General features: G+C 40.7%; 1 protein-coding gene across 11 annotated transcripts in view; it reads right to left on the reverse strand.

Moving 5' to 3' along the window:
* tenm4 (teneurin transmembrane protein 4) overlaps positions 1 to 17,319 on the reverse strand; it is a 332,448-nt gene that overhangs the window by 14,292 nt on the left and 300,837 nt on the right. For all 11 annotated transcript variants that reach the window (XM_049467313.1, XM_049467314.1, XM_049467315.1 and 8 more), the window contains 2 exons: positions 11,644 to 11,816; positions 6,657 to 6,892 (listed from right to left, as the gene is read on the reverse strand). In XM_049467313.1, the coding sequence (XP_049323270.1) occupies positions 6,657 to 6,892; positions 11,644 to 11,816 (409 nt within the window). The remainder of the gene's footprint in view (positions 1 to 6,656; positions 6,893 to 11,643; positions 11,817 to 17,319) is intronic.

The raw sequence follows: 17,319 nt of genomic DNA on the forward strand, positions 1-17,319 counted from the left end.
GTATTTTTCTCTAATATGCTGTGTAATGAAAGCATCATTTTCCTTGGCCCCTCTCCGCAAAGCCTTGTCTCTCTGATTAAAGGGGGCTGATCACTGCAGGTACACCAGCACTCAGCTTGGCATGGCTTAGCGCAGTCTTAAAGCGGCTTTGCAGGCTGTTGTTGGCCGCCGTCCAGTGACACTGGAGGATGCTGGGAGGAATGGCTCGAAAGTGCTCTCGCTGCTAGCAAGCACGCTGGGAACCCACGTCTGTGAAGGGACAATTATACCAGGGCCAATTAATGTCACTAATACCTAATTGAGAGGATTATTTTACATTAAAAGCAAGGAGTCAGTGAATAGGAGAATTCCCGGCAGGGGTGGCAGAATGAAGGAGAGATATGCCTCCTTTTTTTCTCCACATCTCTTCCTTCTACCCTTGATGTGAACAAGCCAATGCCCTGCAGTTCTTGTACTCTCTCTTTTTAGTAAGCTGCTTATCCTGCAACAAAGATGGAGACCCAAGCAAATGATCAAAGACTCAGATTAAAAAAACGAAAGAAAGAAAGAATAGGCCTTGGAAATTCTCGTATGCAATCTTTGCATCATGTGATCTGCCCAAAAACATGCCCGCCAGTAGTGCGGAATATCATATAGCAGCGAAAAAGAGAGCGGTTCAGTTGAGAAGGTTGATGTTGAGAAAGCTCTGCTTTCAGCAGCAGGCCTTCAGTTTTTTTTCAAGATCCTTCTAAATAGAAAGCTGGACTCATTTTGATGAAAAGAAAGAGGGAGGGAGGGAAAGAGAGAGATTGAGAAGGCTGGCTGCCCATGCCAGGCTTTGGTTGAGCAGAGGTCCAACAGGCTGGAAAAAAGCTCTTTTGGCAGAGAGATCCCAGGCCTCTAGAGAATGGAAGCCCACTCAAGGGGAATGCTTTAAATTGGACATTCCTTGAAACAGGCCTGGCTTACGCAAAGCAAAGGGGATATGAGGAGGATTTGGGTTGTGAAACACGGCTCTAAAATGAGCTAGAGATCAGGAACGGAACTGGTGAGGGGGTGGGACATGGTGAAAACATGACTCGTGTACTATGATCCCGACCCTATTCATACTGTTCAACAACCAGTCCCATAAATAAGAACATGTGTTAGCTGTCTTCATAACTATACTCTATAAGAAGTTCTACAAGGGTTCAGTAAAGGCAGTGGGTCTGCAGAAAGCATCACAACTAAAAGAAGCATTAAATGCTTAAATGGTTCTTTAAGTTATCATCATTTTATATAGAACAGTCTATATAGTATAAAATGCTGCCAAACTGAGCATGCAGTCATGTATGGCAGATATGTAAACGAGGTTGACGTTTGCTTGCAATTAGTGCCACTCATCCCAAGCTAAACGAATTCTACTGAATCTGCACAACTGTGTCTTTTGTATTATAGATTAAAAAATGTTGTTGTCCAGGTCCAATATTTGCTCGTCTCGCTGCCTTCCATGCCGAACGTGTCCCCGGCGTCTCTCCGATAAGAACTGTAATCTTATTTGCTCAGTGCGATTTTTCGCTTCCTCAAGCAAACACGCATGCTGCTGTGTTTACAGTGTCTGTTTGGAGGCAGTATAGGACACCGTTCTAGTAAACGCACACCAGAATATCCAAAGGACTGTCAATACAGGCTTTGTGTGCAGGGCTTTGAGGGCGGCTTTCTGGATGCGAGCGTTTTAGGAGCTTCACGCGGCGCTCAGCGGAGGGAGAATTTCCCCCATTACTCTCACAAAGCCCCGAGGCTGAGAGGTGGCCCGGTTGCCATGGAGCGCCGCACAACCACCGTGCCCTGGCAGCATAAGTCATGAGCTCTGCTAGGGGAGCCACGGCGAGTCGCCAGGGTGACGGGCACGTGGCACAGTAGCACAGGCACACATTTACACACGCATACAGATACACACAGTATCATAGCTGATGGACGCTTTCAGGTCCCTCTGGGAATTTCTACGTCTTGCGTTGTATCTTTTTATATTTTACTGAATTATTTCTTACACACAAAAAATAAAAAAGAGAAACCCATCAAAAATGTCTAAACTTTCAACTGATGCCCTGCTTGTTTTCATAAACAGAAGACATTTTTATGCTGCCTTGAAAAGTTATTGTTGTGTAAAAAATCTTGTTTTGCTGAAAGAAAAGCATCTTTTGTATTTTACTGTTTGACACTGAAATCAAAAATGTAAGAAGTGCAGAGTTCTGTACTGACAAAAATAAGTCTAAACAGAATTCCAATTAAAAGGAAGATTATTTATTACATGTCTAATATTTTTGGACATAAAACCCATCACAGAACAACACCATATTAACCAACCCCTTTACAACAGCAACACCTTAGCACCCACTTAGCAACACCTTGGCAACAACCTAGCAAGAATATAATGTATATAAAGCACATAGCAAAAGAACTGTCACTTCTAGTGTCTGAGAATATAGAAAATATATGTGTATGCGGAGGTTATATAGAATTGCACACTGCCTTTCCACTGACTGAGTGGACTGCTAGGGCAAGATAAAAGCCTAGACACACACTCGCTTGGCCCCGCCCCCACAAGCACGCACTCATACACTGTCACCCACCCAGTCACCCATGTAATGTGACACAATGTCATTTGACATGCCACTCAAGGTTACTTAATGATTCCGCTGAGATCTGTCTTATCAGTCCCACCATTAGACTGCTCTTGTTTCAAAACACACACACACACACACACACACACAACCAAGCCACGCTGGGGGGTCTGTTCTCTGCACTTTCTGTGCACATTCTAAACTGAACACAGGACTATTAAACCAGTCATCATCCACCATCCACCAAAATGGCTCCTTCTGAGCAGCTGTCTGGATCCTGCAGTGGCTCCACTGCACTTACTGGACAAGCTAAACCCTCCTGCACTTGCTGCAGCCTTTAACCTCCCCCAGATCAACCCCTACCCCCCTCTTCTCACACATTCACCAGAACGGGAATAAACAGACAGGAAGTGTGCAGACAGATGCACTGCATAGCAATTTCTGCAGAATAAATCCAGATTGTCACTGTGCCACAGTTCACATTACAAACGGTCAGGTTTCTGTGGAGGCAGAGATGGGTGGGGCTGATGCAGTTTTCCCATTACTGCTGGACGTCTCCATGTTATTACTGTAAAAGCTGAGTTGCATGGCAACTGGGTCATGCAGATGATTGGGTTCTGTCATTACCAGAGCTGCAGTGATTAGCTGACATAGTAAATAGCATCGCTTAACATGAATTTCAGTTGCCAACTTGATAGATGCTTGAAGAGACAAATCCCTGAGACAAATCCCTGAGATTTAGAGATCTTGTCAGCTCTCCTCAGTGTTTTTTTTTGTTTGAATAAACGAGCTGATATACCATGTTTGCAAAACCTACCAGACCAGTCTGTTTTTAGAATGAATATAATAGATGTTGCAAGGATGGTCGCAGAAGCACATTGACATTTATTAGGAATTTAGGTATTTTACTGCTTATAATTTTAATTGTTTATTTTTAATTTTGTCATATTTTATCACCAAGTTGGAAGGCTAATTACCTCACCCACTCCTTAGTCCTCAACCAATCATTAGCAATTCCTCCTCCTGACACATGTCAAGTCAGCCACTGCCTCTTTTCCAACTGCTGCTGTCAGACGCACGTGCTGACCAGCATCACATTGAGAGTGATGGTGTGGAAGCGCCATCTACACACCCCTTGTAGATGAGGCCAATTATTCTCTCTCGGGCTATAATGCAAAAACTATAATGCAATACTTGCAGTCAATAAACAATAGGGGTGTAAGTAAGCACTCTGCACTCATTCGATTCAATTCTAGATTCACTGATCAATTTTCTTAGAATATTTCCAACAAATAGTGAACATCAAAAAATTAGGAGAACTTAAACAATGAACAATGCACCTTGTATAAATGCTCCTTGTATTGTTTTAAGTGTAAACAGTGAACAGTAAACAGTAAAGCAGTCCAGAGTAAAATTAGGATTGTCTAAACAGACAGTAACAAAGGAGATATAATACACTTTTCTACTTTTTTTACGTATTTTTACTGAATTTTTTCATTTTTTGGCAACTTTTTAAACATCTTACTTTTTACTCCACTACATTACTGAAAATCTGTCATTCCTTTTGGCTTGTGAGAGCCAAAACTAGCACATCAACCATGGTGAGAACCCTTCACTCCCACATAGCAGAAAAAAGAGCTTGTGTAATTGAATTTAATCAAAAACAAATAACATATCCTTTGCCCTTTGCTCACGCCCACTGGTTCTTTGGCTTGCACTAGTGGGATTGCGACCTCTGGTGTTCAAACCATCTAACTGATAATCCATAACACTTCAAAACCGAACATGCACATAGTCAGATTTTTCCATTTTGATGCATTGTGCATCAATGCTTTGTCACATCTGCATTAAACTACTTTTAAACCCTTTTATGCAATTAAATATAGCAGCAGTACCCCAATCCAGGCTATGGAGACCCAGAGTGCGTCACATTTTACAGCATCAACTTATCCCCAAGATTCAACTAATCGACACATTAACTAGTGCGTACTGAGGGCATTGCTAGGTGGTTGCTAGGTAGGGTGAGTATTACTAAGTATTTTAATACTTACAATACTCCGTAAATGTCCTAAACCATAATAATCATCTGAGAAGTAATCACTAGTTGCAGCTCTATTTATTACCCCAGGGAAGTCTAGGGGTGCGCCAGTCAGAGCTAATGTGACAAAACTCACCCCCGCTGCCCCTGCCACTCAAGCTCAATAAGGTCAGCGGCTAAAGCACGGGGGGGACTGGCCCTCGCACTCCCGCTGCGAATTCTACACAATCAGTGCTACGCTACAGTGGGGAGACGGATGGAGATGTCAGAGTGGTACAGTGAGGAAAGCCTCTGGGTTTCATTCATCAGAGGAGTCAACACTGCCCCAGGCGTTGACCTAGCCCTCAGGGTCACAAAGCAGGATGATGGATTGACCGCTGAGCTGCAGCCACGTACTCGCACACACGCACGTATCACACGCGAGCTGACCTTGGCAGACAGCTCCGAGACTGCTGGGGCTGGGTCAGAGCACCACGGTGCAGCCATAAAACCGGTTATCACTCTAACAGACAGGTGCACTGCACAGGCCTCTTCAATAAATGTCCGCGAGCGAAGAGATGAGGCTAGAGAGATTATAATCAAGAGGCAATTACACCTAGAACAGGGACTTAGGTGCTTAGATGAGTCACTGAGCCTGCGAGAAAACCAAGCCAGAGCTGTGCGAAGTTAACCACAGCTACAACATGGACATGCAATTACCTCTCTCTGTGAGAGCTTGACTGGCAGCCTGGGTTTGTGGGGGGTGTGTTTGTGTTGCTGTATTCGCCAGGCCACACCGGGAACTTTTTATGTATTTGTTTGTGATGGTGGTGTGTGGGCATGCACCGTACCTCAGGGACTTACTCTTTGTGTGTGTGTGTACGTGTGTGTGCATGATTTTGTGGACATAAACAGTTCTGTATCTCTTTTCACTGTGTGGGAAGAGGAAAGTATATCTACTAAACTACCGTAGTTATTGTACATGCAGTTATAAAAGAAAGAACGCACATGCCCAGGTTTATTTATTTAAAATACAGCTCAGACAGGGCTTTTTTTTTACTATAATGAAGGTTCACATCCAGTCAAAAGTAGTCAACACACATACAACACACATTATATAAACATGTGTGCTGATATGCAGTAAATATGTTTAAATATGGGCATATGATGTATAATATAAAAATAAGGGCAAACAATGGCTATCTCTATGTTGTAGGCTTATTTATTTTCTTTTCTTCTTTTTCATTTCCTTTTTTGTTAATAAACTAAATCACAGACTTAATGTTGTCACTTTGACAAAGCAAATGCATGGATTTTGGGTGGAGCTTCTGAAGGACTACTGAGGAGAGTGATGTTCGTTTTTCACATACGCAAAATTATATATAAAACTTTTAACAAGCTCATTTTCAGTGTAGTTCAGTGTTTATTTGCTTAGTAAAACCTCAATACCTCAATTAGAATAAATACAACATTCATACAAAATGTGCAGGACTAAACTTTCACTTTCTATTCATATGTGAAACGTGACTAGTAATAGGGAGTTTGAATAATGATGGACTACAGAAGACACATCTGGTTTAATTATTATCTTTTTTTTTTTTAGTATTTCAACAGACCACTTCAGAATAACATCACCAGGTGACCAAACATTCTTTTATTTGTAATCATGTTCAAGCTGTTGCTTAGTGACTTTGTTTTCCATGGCTACTGTGTTGATGTAGATTTATTTCTGGTTGCTGTAGCTTTTAATCCTGCTGACGATGCTTATTATATCTAATGTTTACATTTTACATCAAACTCCTCCATCTCAAACAAGAAAAGTGAGAAACATATGGACGCACTTTTACATTCAACATGTTTTTCATTTTTAAGCTTATTATATATATTTACACCTCTTTCAGGAAGAATAATACTGAAAATAATAATTTTCTCTCTTATCATTATTCCCTGAACAGATCTGAATCAATTAAACTTTACACATACATATATTTTATACATGAGTTATATGTGTGTGTGTGTGTGTGTGTGCGTGTGTGTGCTTTTGTCTTACGACTCACCCTCAGTCTGCGTCCGTATACAGTCACTTGCCCCCTGGCTTGCTCTTTCCGCTGTCTCCACTCCACTAAATTGAGGCCATTGTCTATGGGCAGCGTGACGTTCCTCTTGCTGACCGTTGGGTTGACCGTACCCGAGAGCAGGTGGGGTTCTGTATGAAGAGACACTTCCATGCCATTCGCCAACACCAACCTCAGAGAGCCGTCCAGACCAATGTAGTAGCTGTTCTTCACTTGCTCTGTAAGAAGAAGTAAAAAAAAAAACTCAATATCACTGGAGAACTAAACACCAACTACCAACTGTCTTATATCAGCTAACTAACTGATACCTATATTGTACAGAATCACACTTATCAAGTCATAGGGCATAAGAGCATGTCAAAGGACATGAAATAGCAGTCTGTAAATTGATTATGAATTGTTACCTTAGGGAACAGCTTAGGTACATGCAAACCTATTTACAGCTCTAGTAAAAAATATATAAGAGACCACTTAAAAATGATGAGTTTCTTTGATTTTACCAAATTGAAAACCTCTGGAATATAATCAAGAGGAAGATGGATGGTCAAAAGCCATCAAACCAAACTGAACTGCTTGACTTTTTGAGTAAAGGCATGAAGTTATCCAAAAGCAGTGTGTAAGACTGGTGGAGGAGAACATGCCAAGATGCATGAAAACTGTGATTAAAAACCAGGAACTCTTAAAACTTTATGAATATGAACTCAACTGAAGGTTGTGGCGTGTTATCTTGTTAGTGAGGCCTGATAGTGGGTGCCAGATGTATGGGAGGTTCCATTTCTGAAGTCCTGTGTCAGTCCCATAACTACAGATCCCATATCCTACAGGTCAAGGCAGTGTTCCTTAGCTTCTCTTTCTTATTTTATATGACATGGGAAAATTAATCGGATACATTACTGCTACCTCATACTATTAATTCAAGTCCCATGACATATGGCATATCATGTAAAAGGAGCACAATATTGACTTCATTGTTGGATGCACTGCAGTATTTTTTGATGGGTTGTGTGAGGTGATTTAGAATGCAGTACATATTGCTAAGGGCTTATTATTTATTTGTTTAATCAAAACTGAAGTTTTATGAATTATATAATCCTGAGGATGCATTTGTTTGCTCAGAAGGGTCACAAACAAAACAACTCAAAATGCAGATATTCAGCCTTGTTACTTCACAAATCAGGTACACACTGAGCATTGAGAAATCGTGCAGAAGTAATCTGTTTTTAGAGTAGATCCTAAAGGATTAATGAGCTGTTTTGCTAAGCAGGCCTCATTACTAGGATGGTCTGAGAAACTGAGTAATTCAAGAAAAGCCCTGCAGACTCAGAAACTCTTCAGAGCTTTAGCAGTCCAAGGACAGAGCAAGAAAGAAGAAGAGGGAAAGAGAGCGAGACAAAGTAACAATAAGGGCTGAGCCTATATTTCTGTGGCCATGAGGAGACACGAATGAATCTGCAGATCAGTTCCCAGGTGGTCTAGTAGCAAATTTCAGAGAGGTAGAGAGAAAAAGAGAGAAAAGGAGTGGGAGGGAGAGTGAGTGAGAGATAGAGTAAGAGCGAGAGAGAGGTACAGTTATAGCAATAAGAAAACAAAGAAATGAACAATTTATTAAAAGAAAAAAAAACAAAGCAAAACAGGAAAAACAGAATGAAAAAAAATAGGAAGGTGAGGCCGAGTGGAAAGAGGCATTGCAGCAGTGCCACCACTGCAGCACACACGTAAGCGTCAGTCAGCACTTTAACAAGGCCCACCATGAATAAAACTCTCATTACTGGCTGCTGTGAATTAATGACTTGTCGAGAGCCGCGCTAATTACGCATCAGCGCTCAATCTAAAACACACAGAAATGTGTGGCCAGCTTTGCCTTCCCTTGTGAAAACACATGTGTTCACGAATGTTATGCAAACCAAGAACGACAGGCTCTTTCAACGGCTACACCATAGGAACGTTATGAAGAAGAGCATCGGAGAAAGGGATGAGGAAACACACTCTGCGAGTTGTCCACGCGCGTTAATGTTTTGGAACGGCAGTGCTGAAGGTCTGTTTCTGTGGTTATACTGCACATTACATAAGAGGATCCTTGAATTAACAAGGAACCTGTATGACCTGAGTCGGAGGCAGACTAAACCTGGAGGCAGGTTAGGCTGAAAAACCCAGTGCAGAACTGTGGTAAACATCTACAGTGCTCTCTGAAATGTGATAAATATTGTATACGATGTTAGTCTGTGTTCGACAGCTTCAATTTGTTTAGTACTGTTTATTCCAATACACAGGTTAATTTACTGTATGCAGGATTTGAACTTATGTGGCTGTGCAACCATGAAAGAACAGAAAGATATGTATACAATACTTTGGTATGAATTTAATACTTCTTAAATGTGTTGCTACTATTTTTTTTTCCCGAAGCATGTTTGTGCAAAGTTGGAGGATGCCAAACATACAGACAGACTTGGCTGAACAGTGAACCAACTGTTGATCAGAATTCCAAAAGTGTCCGATTGATGATGTTGCTGACACTTTTTTCACTAAATATCAGGATATTCCAGATTTAAATGCCCTGTGATGCTGTTTCTATTATTTTTAAGCAATAGAATCAAGCTCAGCAACTAATATATAAATTGTGTTAATATTATTACATATGAAACATAAAAAACTGAATGTGGGGAACAACTTCAATGAGCTGCAGCTCATTTTCACTAATGCTTTTGAGGCTCGACTTAAAATATACTGCTCAACAAATTAAGAAGCAGTACTAAAAAGTGAGTCAGAAGAACTTATAACTGAACTAAGTTGAGTTAACAAAAAAAACATATTTAAAAAAGGCCTTTTAAGCAATAGCTATTATGGTATATTGTAAGCAATAGTAGCATACCACCTTTCAATCACTACCACCCAGCTACCTCAGCGCCCCCTCCCCCCCGACCCACTGTCTCACCCACACAGTAGCTTCAGTTGCCAATAAATTTAAATAGGTCAGCGCCTTTGAGAAATGTATATCCAAGTTTTCAGCAGCCATTTACGAAGCAGACAAGTACGAATTAATTGGCGACAAAGCAGCTGGCTCTGCACCCCCTTTCACTCTGTCCCCCTCTCTTTCTCTTTCTCTCTCCCTCTCTCTCTCTTTCTGTCTGTACAGCAGATGTCAGGCACAAGGTCGTCATTCTAAACTGACCGTTAGCTCCATCCAGCACTAACAGTACCAAAACACATACACACACTTACACCCACACACAAAAACACAAACGCACAGACTCACACACAGCCTTTCAGGTGCAGCTATCCATCAGTGGGACCAATCGAAACTCGGGGGAGGGGAGGCCTTTCAAATCAAGCGCTCACAAGAGCACAGCAAAATCATTACAGCTTCTGAGTGAGTGGAGCGGGGCAGGGGGAGTTCAAAGCTGAATATTGGTAATCAATGGAGCAGTTGGTCAGCCGCAAAACAGGACATCAAAATGCCAAAGTATGCAAGAAAAATCACAAGCCTGGACTCGGGGCCCATGACCTCGGACACGCCCTTCTGTCCTGAGGCCAGACTGATTAAGATTGGATTTCCTACAGCAGACAGAAACAACAGCCTGGTCTCATACACAAAACTCGCCGACAGCCAATCAATGGCTACTTTTATCTTTCTGAGTGACATGTGTTCTCTGAATTAGCTCAGAACAGACACCAGCGGGCGTCTGCTAGTGTTTGTTTCACTGATCTGAGGCTTGTTAATAACCAGGGATGGAGCTATAAAAGAAAGCTACTATACGTTCTTTATTTCAAACGTTTGTTAACGTGACAAGATTTTATTTATTTTATTGTTAAGTTATTTGGATTGTTTCTTTTTCTTCATTTTAATTCATACTTGATGTTCACACAATTTACCGTAAAAAGCAGATGTTATTTTCAAGAGTTCAGTAAGTGAAGATAATGAGTTTCTTTGTGTAGCTGTGTTCAGGGTCATCACTCAGCTTTACATTGAGCTACAGTGAGGAGAAAAACAGTGCTCTGCTAGACTCTGCTATGACTCAAACTCAAACTTCTTCTAGCTGCTTATTAAAATCCACTGGTTTTAGCTATATATGCTCAAAATCATGAGAGAAGATCAAGAATTAGACAGGAATTGTGTATTATGTTTTCTGCCATGTATCATGGAAGCTAATGAATGATAAGGAATTAATCTGTGGTAAATAAATGCAGGCGGGGCCTCCATCACTGATTTCATCACAGTCTGACTGCATTCATTACCACCCACAGCACTGTCCACTGTGGGTGGTAATGCCTTCTACACTATAATGTATTCCTGTAACACACGTGAGACTGTGGATCAAAAACTGTTAATTATCAGTGTATTTTCCCCCTTTTTTTCTTGATGAACTTCTCACAGTGCAGAATAGAAGACCATAGAAGTTTAGCCACAAAGATCAAATAAATGCTTCAAAGACACATCCTAACAGTTCAATGTTTTAGAATTCAGGACGTGTTCAATCTAAATAGATACTATGAGACTAAATATGGCGAGTGGCACTTTTTCCAACTTAAAATGACATGCCTGGAAATTCATCGAGATCCAGAGGGGGCTAAAATAATCAGACCACTGCTGACTTCAGTGAAAAACAGTAGGTAATTCAGCCTGTATTTCTCAGAAGAGAAAGATGAACACACATCCTGTTCCTCCACACATTTAACTTGGTAAAGCTGGGATGAGCACAGAATTGAAGTATATTTTTTGCCTGGGGTTGAGAGTCAAAACTAGAATATCCAGTCAATAAAAAAGAAGCTCATGCTGTCAGAATAAATATCTCTGTTTAAGGCTCCTCTGTAATGCATTTCCATAACATAAGAAATTTCTTCAGAGTTTCCAAACGTCTAAAAAAACTAATAACACCACACATTATTATTAAGACTGTTACAGAATATTGCCCACATCAGACATCAGTGCATTCTGTACAGGGTATTATTATTATAATGCTGAGGCACGCACCTTGCATAAGCGTGTAGAAGGTTCCAGAGGCCGAGAGGTTGGTGGTGACGATGATGTCCTCCTTGTTGGAGCCTTCAGCCTGCACCCGAACTGCATTGTCAGCATCAGTGCGGTAGCTGCTTACCCTGCCTGTGGGGTAGGTCACGTTCGTCAACCGCCCGTAACTGTCATACCTGCGGAGAAACAGAAATAGGGTGATTAGCGGTCACAGTATTTCTGCAGGAGGGCTGAGGATAATAGAATGTAATGCATGAATTATAGAAACTCAGTGGAGCTGTACTTTCTACCCGTTCTCATTCAGAACAAACAGCTACTAGCTGGTTTAATGCAACAAGCATTTACACTTGGTGGTTGAATACGTCTGAGCTTGCACATTAGGTATCTCTACAAATCCATACTAGGCTAGACATCAGCTAGGCTGTATTTCACATGTGTTACAGATAAGTAACACACTATATCTGTATGTGAATCTGGTGTATGGGAGTATATGGAAATTTGCTCATTACATGCTATTTATTACTGGTGTTTTACTTGTACTAGGAGGAGTTTGGTTGTCAGTCATACCTTGGAGAGACGAATGCATTTACACTTCTATAACATGGCTTAAGTGGGTCTCAAATACTAAATCCCTTCCTAAAGTGGTTGGGCGATCTGATTTGTGGTAGATACAACCTAGGTGCATTTCAAACTATACCTGTAAAAATGGTTTACAAATGAATAAACCTGGAGATGATAATATATCATCAAATAGCTTTTGCCATCTCTACCCGATTTCAACCCTGCCAGGCCTCCAACATCTTGCAGTAGTGCTTCTCCTGCAAGATTTTTTTTTTTATCTGCAGCACAACTGAAGCCTGTAGAGCTCTCACCAACTGCCTTGACTCTCTCTAATAACGTTTCAAAACTCAAGTGATAGCTGCAGCTGGTCCACAGTGCCGGCCCCTCCCTTACAGCCTCAGCCTGGCAGATGTGAGAGACGTGAGCGTTCTAGCCGAAGCAGCGAGAAATGCGATCTGATTTAAGGTGTAAAGATCCCAGAGATATGTGAAGTTCTCGGGATAAAGCACACCGCACAGTGTGGTATTAAAGCGCAGAACGGGGCTGTCCTTCTCTATTTTCACAAGCGGAGGTAATCAGTGATAAAAGACTGGGCGCAGCATGACGTTTTCCTTATCCGATCTGCTCGAACAGAAGCGCTGAGGATGAGATGAAGAGGAAGACTCACAGATGTCTATTACTAGAGTATTTGGCATTCACTCAGCGTTAAAGCTGACTTGTTTCTATATTAAAAGTTATGTACTAAGCCTGAGAGAAGTGCTGATAACCTGCTGCTATTCCAACAAGACAATGCACATCTGTATACTATTTCCATTTCGTGAGCTTGTACTAATGACACAGACACTATGCCATTGCCAGACTTATTGAAAATGTGTTGGATGCTATTGGAGGCGCTATCAACACTTCACCCCAGAGACTGTAAAAAAAGATGGATGCCGTGTCTCAGTTCCCAATCATTCAATAAAAATTAAGCCAAAATCTTCCGCCATGTTGGCGATCCTGACACCCGATTCTGCGCAGTAGAGACCAGAGGAGGGAGAAAGACTGTGGAGAGACCGCCTACTCATTTAAATAACCCCACCCCTGAGGGCTGCGGAGGGCTACATCCGGAGCGGAGCTGGCGGTCTGTTATTGTTCCCGCCCCTAACAAGCTGTTTTACAATAACCACACCTTTTTTTCAATAGAGCTGAATAACGTTTTAAAAAATGAATTCTGTGTGGATATAAAAATTTAACAATATAAGCAGGTTACACTAGCTGCTGCATGTCAATAAATGAGGTAGAATTACAGTATATTAGAAAAAACATGATTGAAAGTTGTCTGTTTTGCCATTGAAACCTATGGGAATGGGTGGGGTTACACAGCTTTCTGAAACCGAACAGCAGGAGGCGCCCGACCTGTGGTGGCTTTATTTTTGAAAGACGATGCTCTGTCCAGCTATATACAGTCTATGCTTCACCCCTACACACATTACACACTAATTTTGAATGTTTAGCTCAATAAATATGACCAAGATTTGCCTATATTGGTTCATTGTTTCTGGGAACTTTTCTCTCCTTTTCGAATAGCACTGCAATCCTAACTGTTTCTTTAACTATGAGAGTATGGGTGTGGGGATATACCTCTACTGCAGCTGTGTATTCTGAGTTTTGAGATATTAACATTATGGAAATGTGTTAGGCCTACATTCTGCCCTAATTCCCCTCCCGAATGAGACAAATGAGTCAACTGCAGCACCATGCGCCACTAACAAACACAACAAAACAAATGAGCTGTAGCTTTAAGGCTAAAGCGTCTCGCCAGTTGAACATATTGCCCGGCAGAAGTCTGGGGACACTGTGGCTGTCTGTGAAATTTACATTTTGCAAAATAAAACAAATGAAAGAATGTTGATTTTTTTTTTCTCAAGGCCATTGGAAAATCTGGCAACATTCAATTTATGTTCATCGCAGTGTTTATTCTGTGCAATAAAGAACAGACTTTTGTCTAAAATAATGGTTTGACTCTACTGTAGAAAGCACATCTTCAAAATCTTTTGGCCCAAAGACAGTTTAACCAGCCCAATGCTTCGAGTGCTGATATCCCAACCAGGACATAAAATGTGTGTGATTTGGTATTATTACCAAGTTAGTGCTATCACAAAAAATGTTTTACTCAAAAAATAAGTCTAGGTTCTGTAAATTTCAAACTAACAAAGTAAACATGCTCATTTGTATTAATCCTTTAAAGCAAGAGTATTATAGCTGATACATATTTGAGATTTTTAAAGACCATGTGTCACAATTAAATAATGAATTATTATTAGGGGTGTACGATATGGACCTACCATAATATATCAATAATTTTTATTTAGTTCAAGAATATACCACTGCAACAAAATAAAATAAAAAAAATTAAAATCAGCTTCTCCATGTAATAGATAGATTAAGTTTAATTAATTAATTATTTTTTTATTTTGGCCTAGTAAGCAGCTCTAAAAAGTCACTACAAAGTTGCTACAAATTATTTTTTTTACACCATAAATAGTTATTTTTATATAGAAATGTAATTATGAGAAATCAGAGAAATCAGTGGAACCCTTGTAGTCTAGTAGTATTGGGCAATGTTGGCTTGATCTTGTCAACTAAAGATAAATGTATGTGAAAAATCCAGTTGAATCTACTTGAATCTATTTCCCATCTACAAGTTAGTGTACAGATTCCTCACACAGATCAGAGCAAGACAGTCAGACATCTCTCTAGTCTCTGTCTAAGTCTTTGTGTGAAGAAAAAGGCGTGATCGAAAATATCTTTGCAAAGCTGTAAACTGAACTGTGCTGTGTTCACTGACCCCCAGAGTCCCCTCACAGAGCCTGGTAAGCCAAAGTATGTGTGAGCGAGTAGAAATACTCTGATAACAACAACCTGCTCATCCTGAGATGCCTATTAGTGTCTTCAAAGCAGACTGAGGGGGGAATACAAAGGAAGTAGGCAAGAGAGAGAGAGAGAGAGAGACATCAAGCAAAAGACACATAGAGAGACACATAGCTGGATGGAGAGTGAGGGAACACCTGTGCTTCTTTTAAAAACCCATATTTCCACTTGAACCCACTGAACTCAGAACAGTCACACAAATGACCTCTGGCCTTTTTCACTCTCTCTCTCTCTCATTGCCTCGCTGTCTGACTGGTCTGTGTGTCTACTCTGTGATGTACTGTTGCACACATGCTGACATATAACATCTTCATCTTTATTTGATCTCTTCTTATTATTAATAGAACATAAACATAAACTCATCATAAAACAAATAGTGCATCCAGACAGAAAAAACTAACAGGAATGAAACATGGTGGGTGATTGTGCCATGAAGTGTCCTGAAGTGGCTCAGAAAGTCAGCAGGTCATCTTTATTGATGAGCCCTGCTTTTGTCTTGGTGGTACAGTTTCATATACGATGCCTGGTCATCTTTGTTCTTAATTTTAGGAACTTTGACAGCCCACCGTTAAATTAACGAAGTCTTACAACGAGATCACTTGATTTAAATCAATGTATGAATATACACATTGGTGCACTATTCCAACAAGACAATTCTCATCCACATACTGCTGCTGTCTCAAGAGCTTACCTTGAAAACAAAGACACTGTGACACTGCGTCATGGACAGCCATGACCAGACCCATCGAGAGAAACATGTGTAGGAACTATGCAAATATTCAAATGCATGGGATATTGCAGAAGACCATTAGGAACCTCTACAACTCCATGCTGAGACACATACACATACACATGCTGTACGTTACACACTATATCTGGATATGTGTGTCAATAAATATTTTCCTTTCTTCCAAATAGCATTGCAATCAGATTTTTTTTTTTGGGTGCAACTATTTCTTTGACGATGAGTGTATTAGCCACACATACTCGCCCCAAGAACTCAACAAAGACTCCGAAACTCCATTACAGCGAGAAAAAACACATCTGCAATCCCCCCAGTACAGCAAGATTCCAATAAAGCATAATGGCGGGGACAGCTCAGCAGATGTCTTTGTTGAGTCTGCCTCTGCTGCTTTGCATAGCGCCTCAACACAAATCCTAGCTGACGTAACTAGCGTTCGTCCTCGGGCTCGCGTGTCTCAAAGGGAACTTAATGAATTCAGGTGGCGGCTATGATAAACCACCAGAGCCTGTAGTAGCGCTGTACTGTACGCAGGGTGGAGTGTACAGATAAATAGTGTAGTCTATTCTCTTGCTGTATTATGGCTTTGACCCCTCGGGTGGCAATTTAACCTTCAAAGCTAATTATTAAAATAAAATAATAAATGAACAACAACAAACAAAAAAAAATCTAAAAAAAAAAAAAAAAAACACTTCAAGGTGCTTGGGGTGGGTTAGAGGAAGCCTGAGTTAAAGCTAATTTCTCAGAAAAGCTCAGGGAGTGAACCATTCTTAATGTTAATTATTGTTTTGTCCCCTCTAATAGCAATTATTGAGCTAATGCACTTCTTATGCCATTTGTTCATTTGGCGAAAGGGGATTGAACAATTGATATGACAGCATGAGTTTTTGATAAGACGTAGCGGGGGAAAAGGAAGGAAAAAAAAAAGAAGGTGTAATTGCTGTTAGACTATTTTCAATTTATCTGAACAAGGCGAACAACACATGTTCGGAGAAAAATACAGCTGGAGGCGTACTCACTTCCAGTTATCAAGGGTCATTTTCTGCTTCTTACCAAATATGTTTTTGCCACGTGCGTTAAAATGAACATGCCTGAGTACACCACTGAGAGAAATGAGGATAGACAATAGTCAAGGCGTTTTTTTTTTTTTCTTTCTTTCCAAAACCTCCTGCCAGGCTAGTAAAGAAAGGGAACAACACAAGTGACAGACATCTACGTTCAAGCAGACCTTGAAGCAAAGAACAAGATGTGCTCTCCCTCAGAAAGGCAGGAGCCGCTCTTAAGTCTGTGAGATTTAAAAGCTCTATAGAAATATACTGTATCCATACACAATATGAAGAGTCTCTACTGCAAAAATATAATTAGATGGAAAACCTATGAAATATAATGCATGGTATTGTGTCTTAGGGGGAATGAATTATAATATAATAATAATGATCATTCAGCTCCAATGCTTCAGAGAA

The sequence above is a fragment of the Astyanax mexicanus genome, chromosome 18, assembly GCF_023375975.1.
Source record: "Astyanax mexicanus isolate ESR-SI-001 chromosome 18, AstMex3_surface, whole genome shotgun sequence".
NCBI classification, from domain to species: Eukaryota; Metazoa; Chordata; class Actinopteri; order Characiformes; family Acestrorhamphidae; genus Astyanax; species Astyanax mexicanus.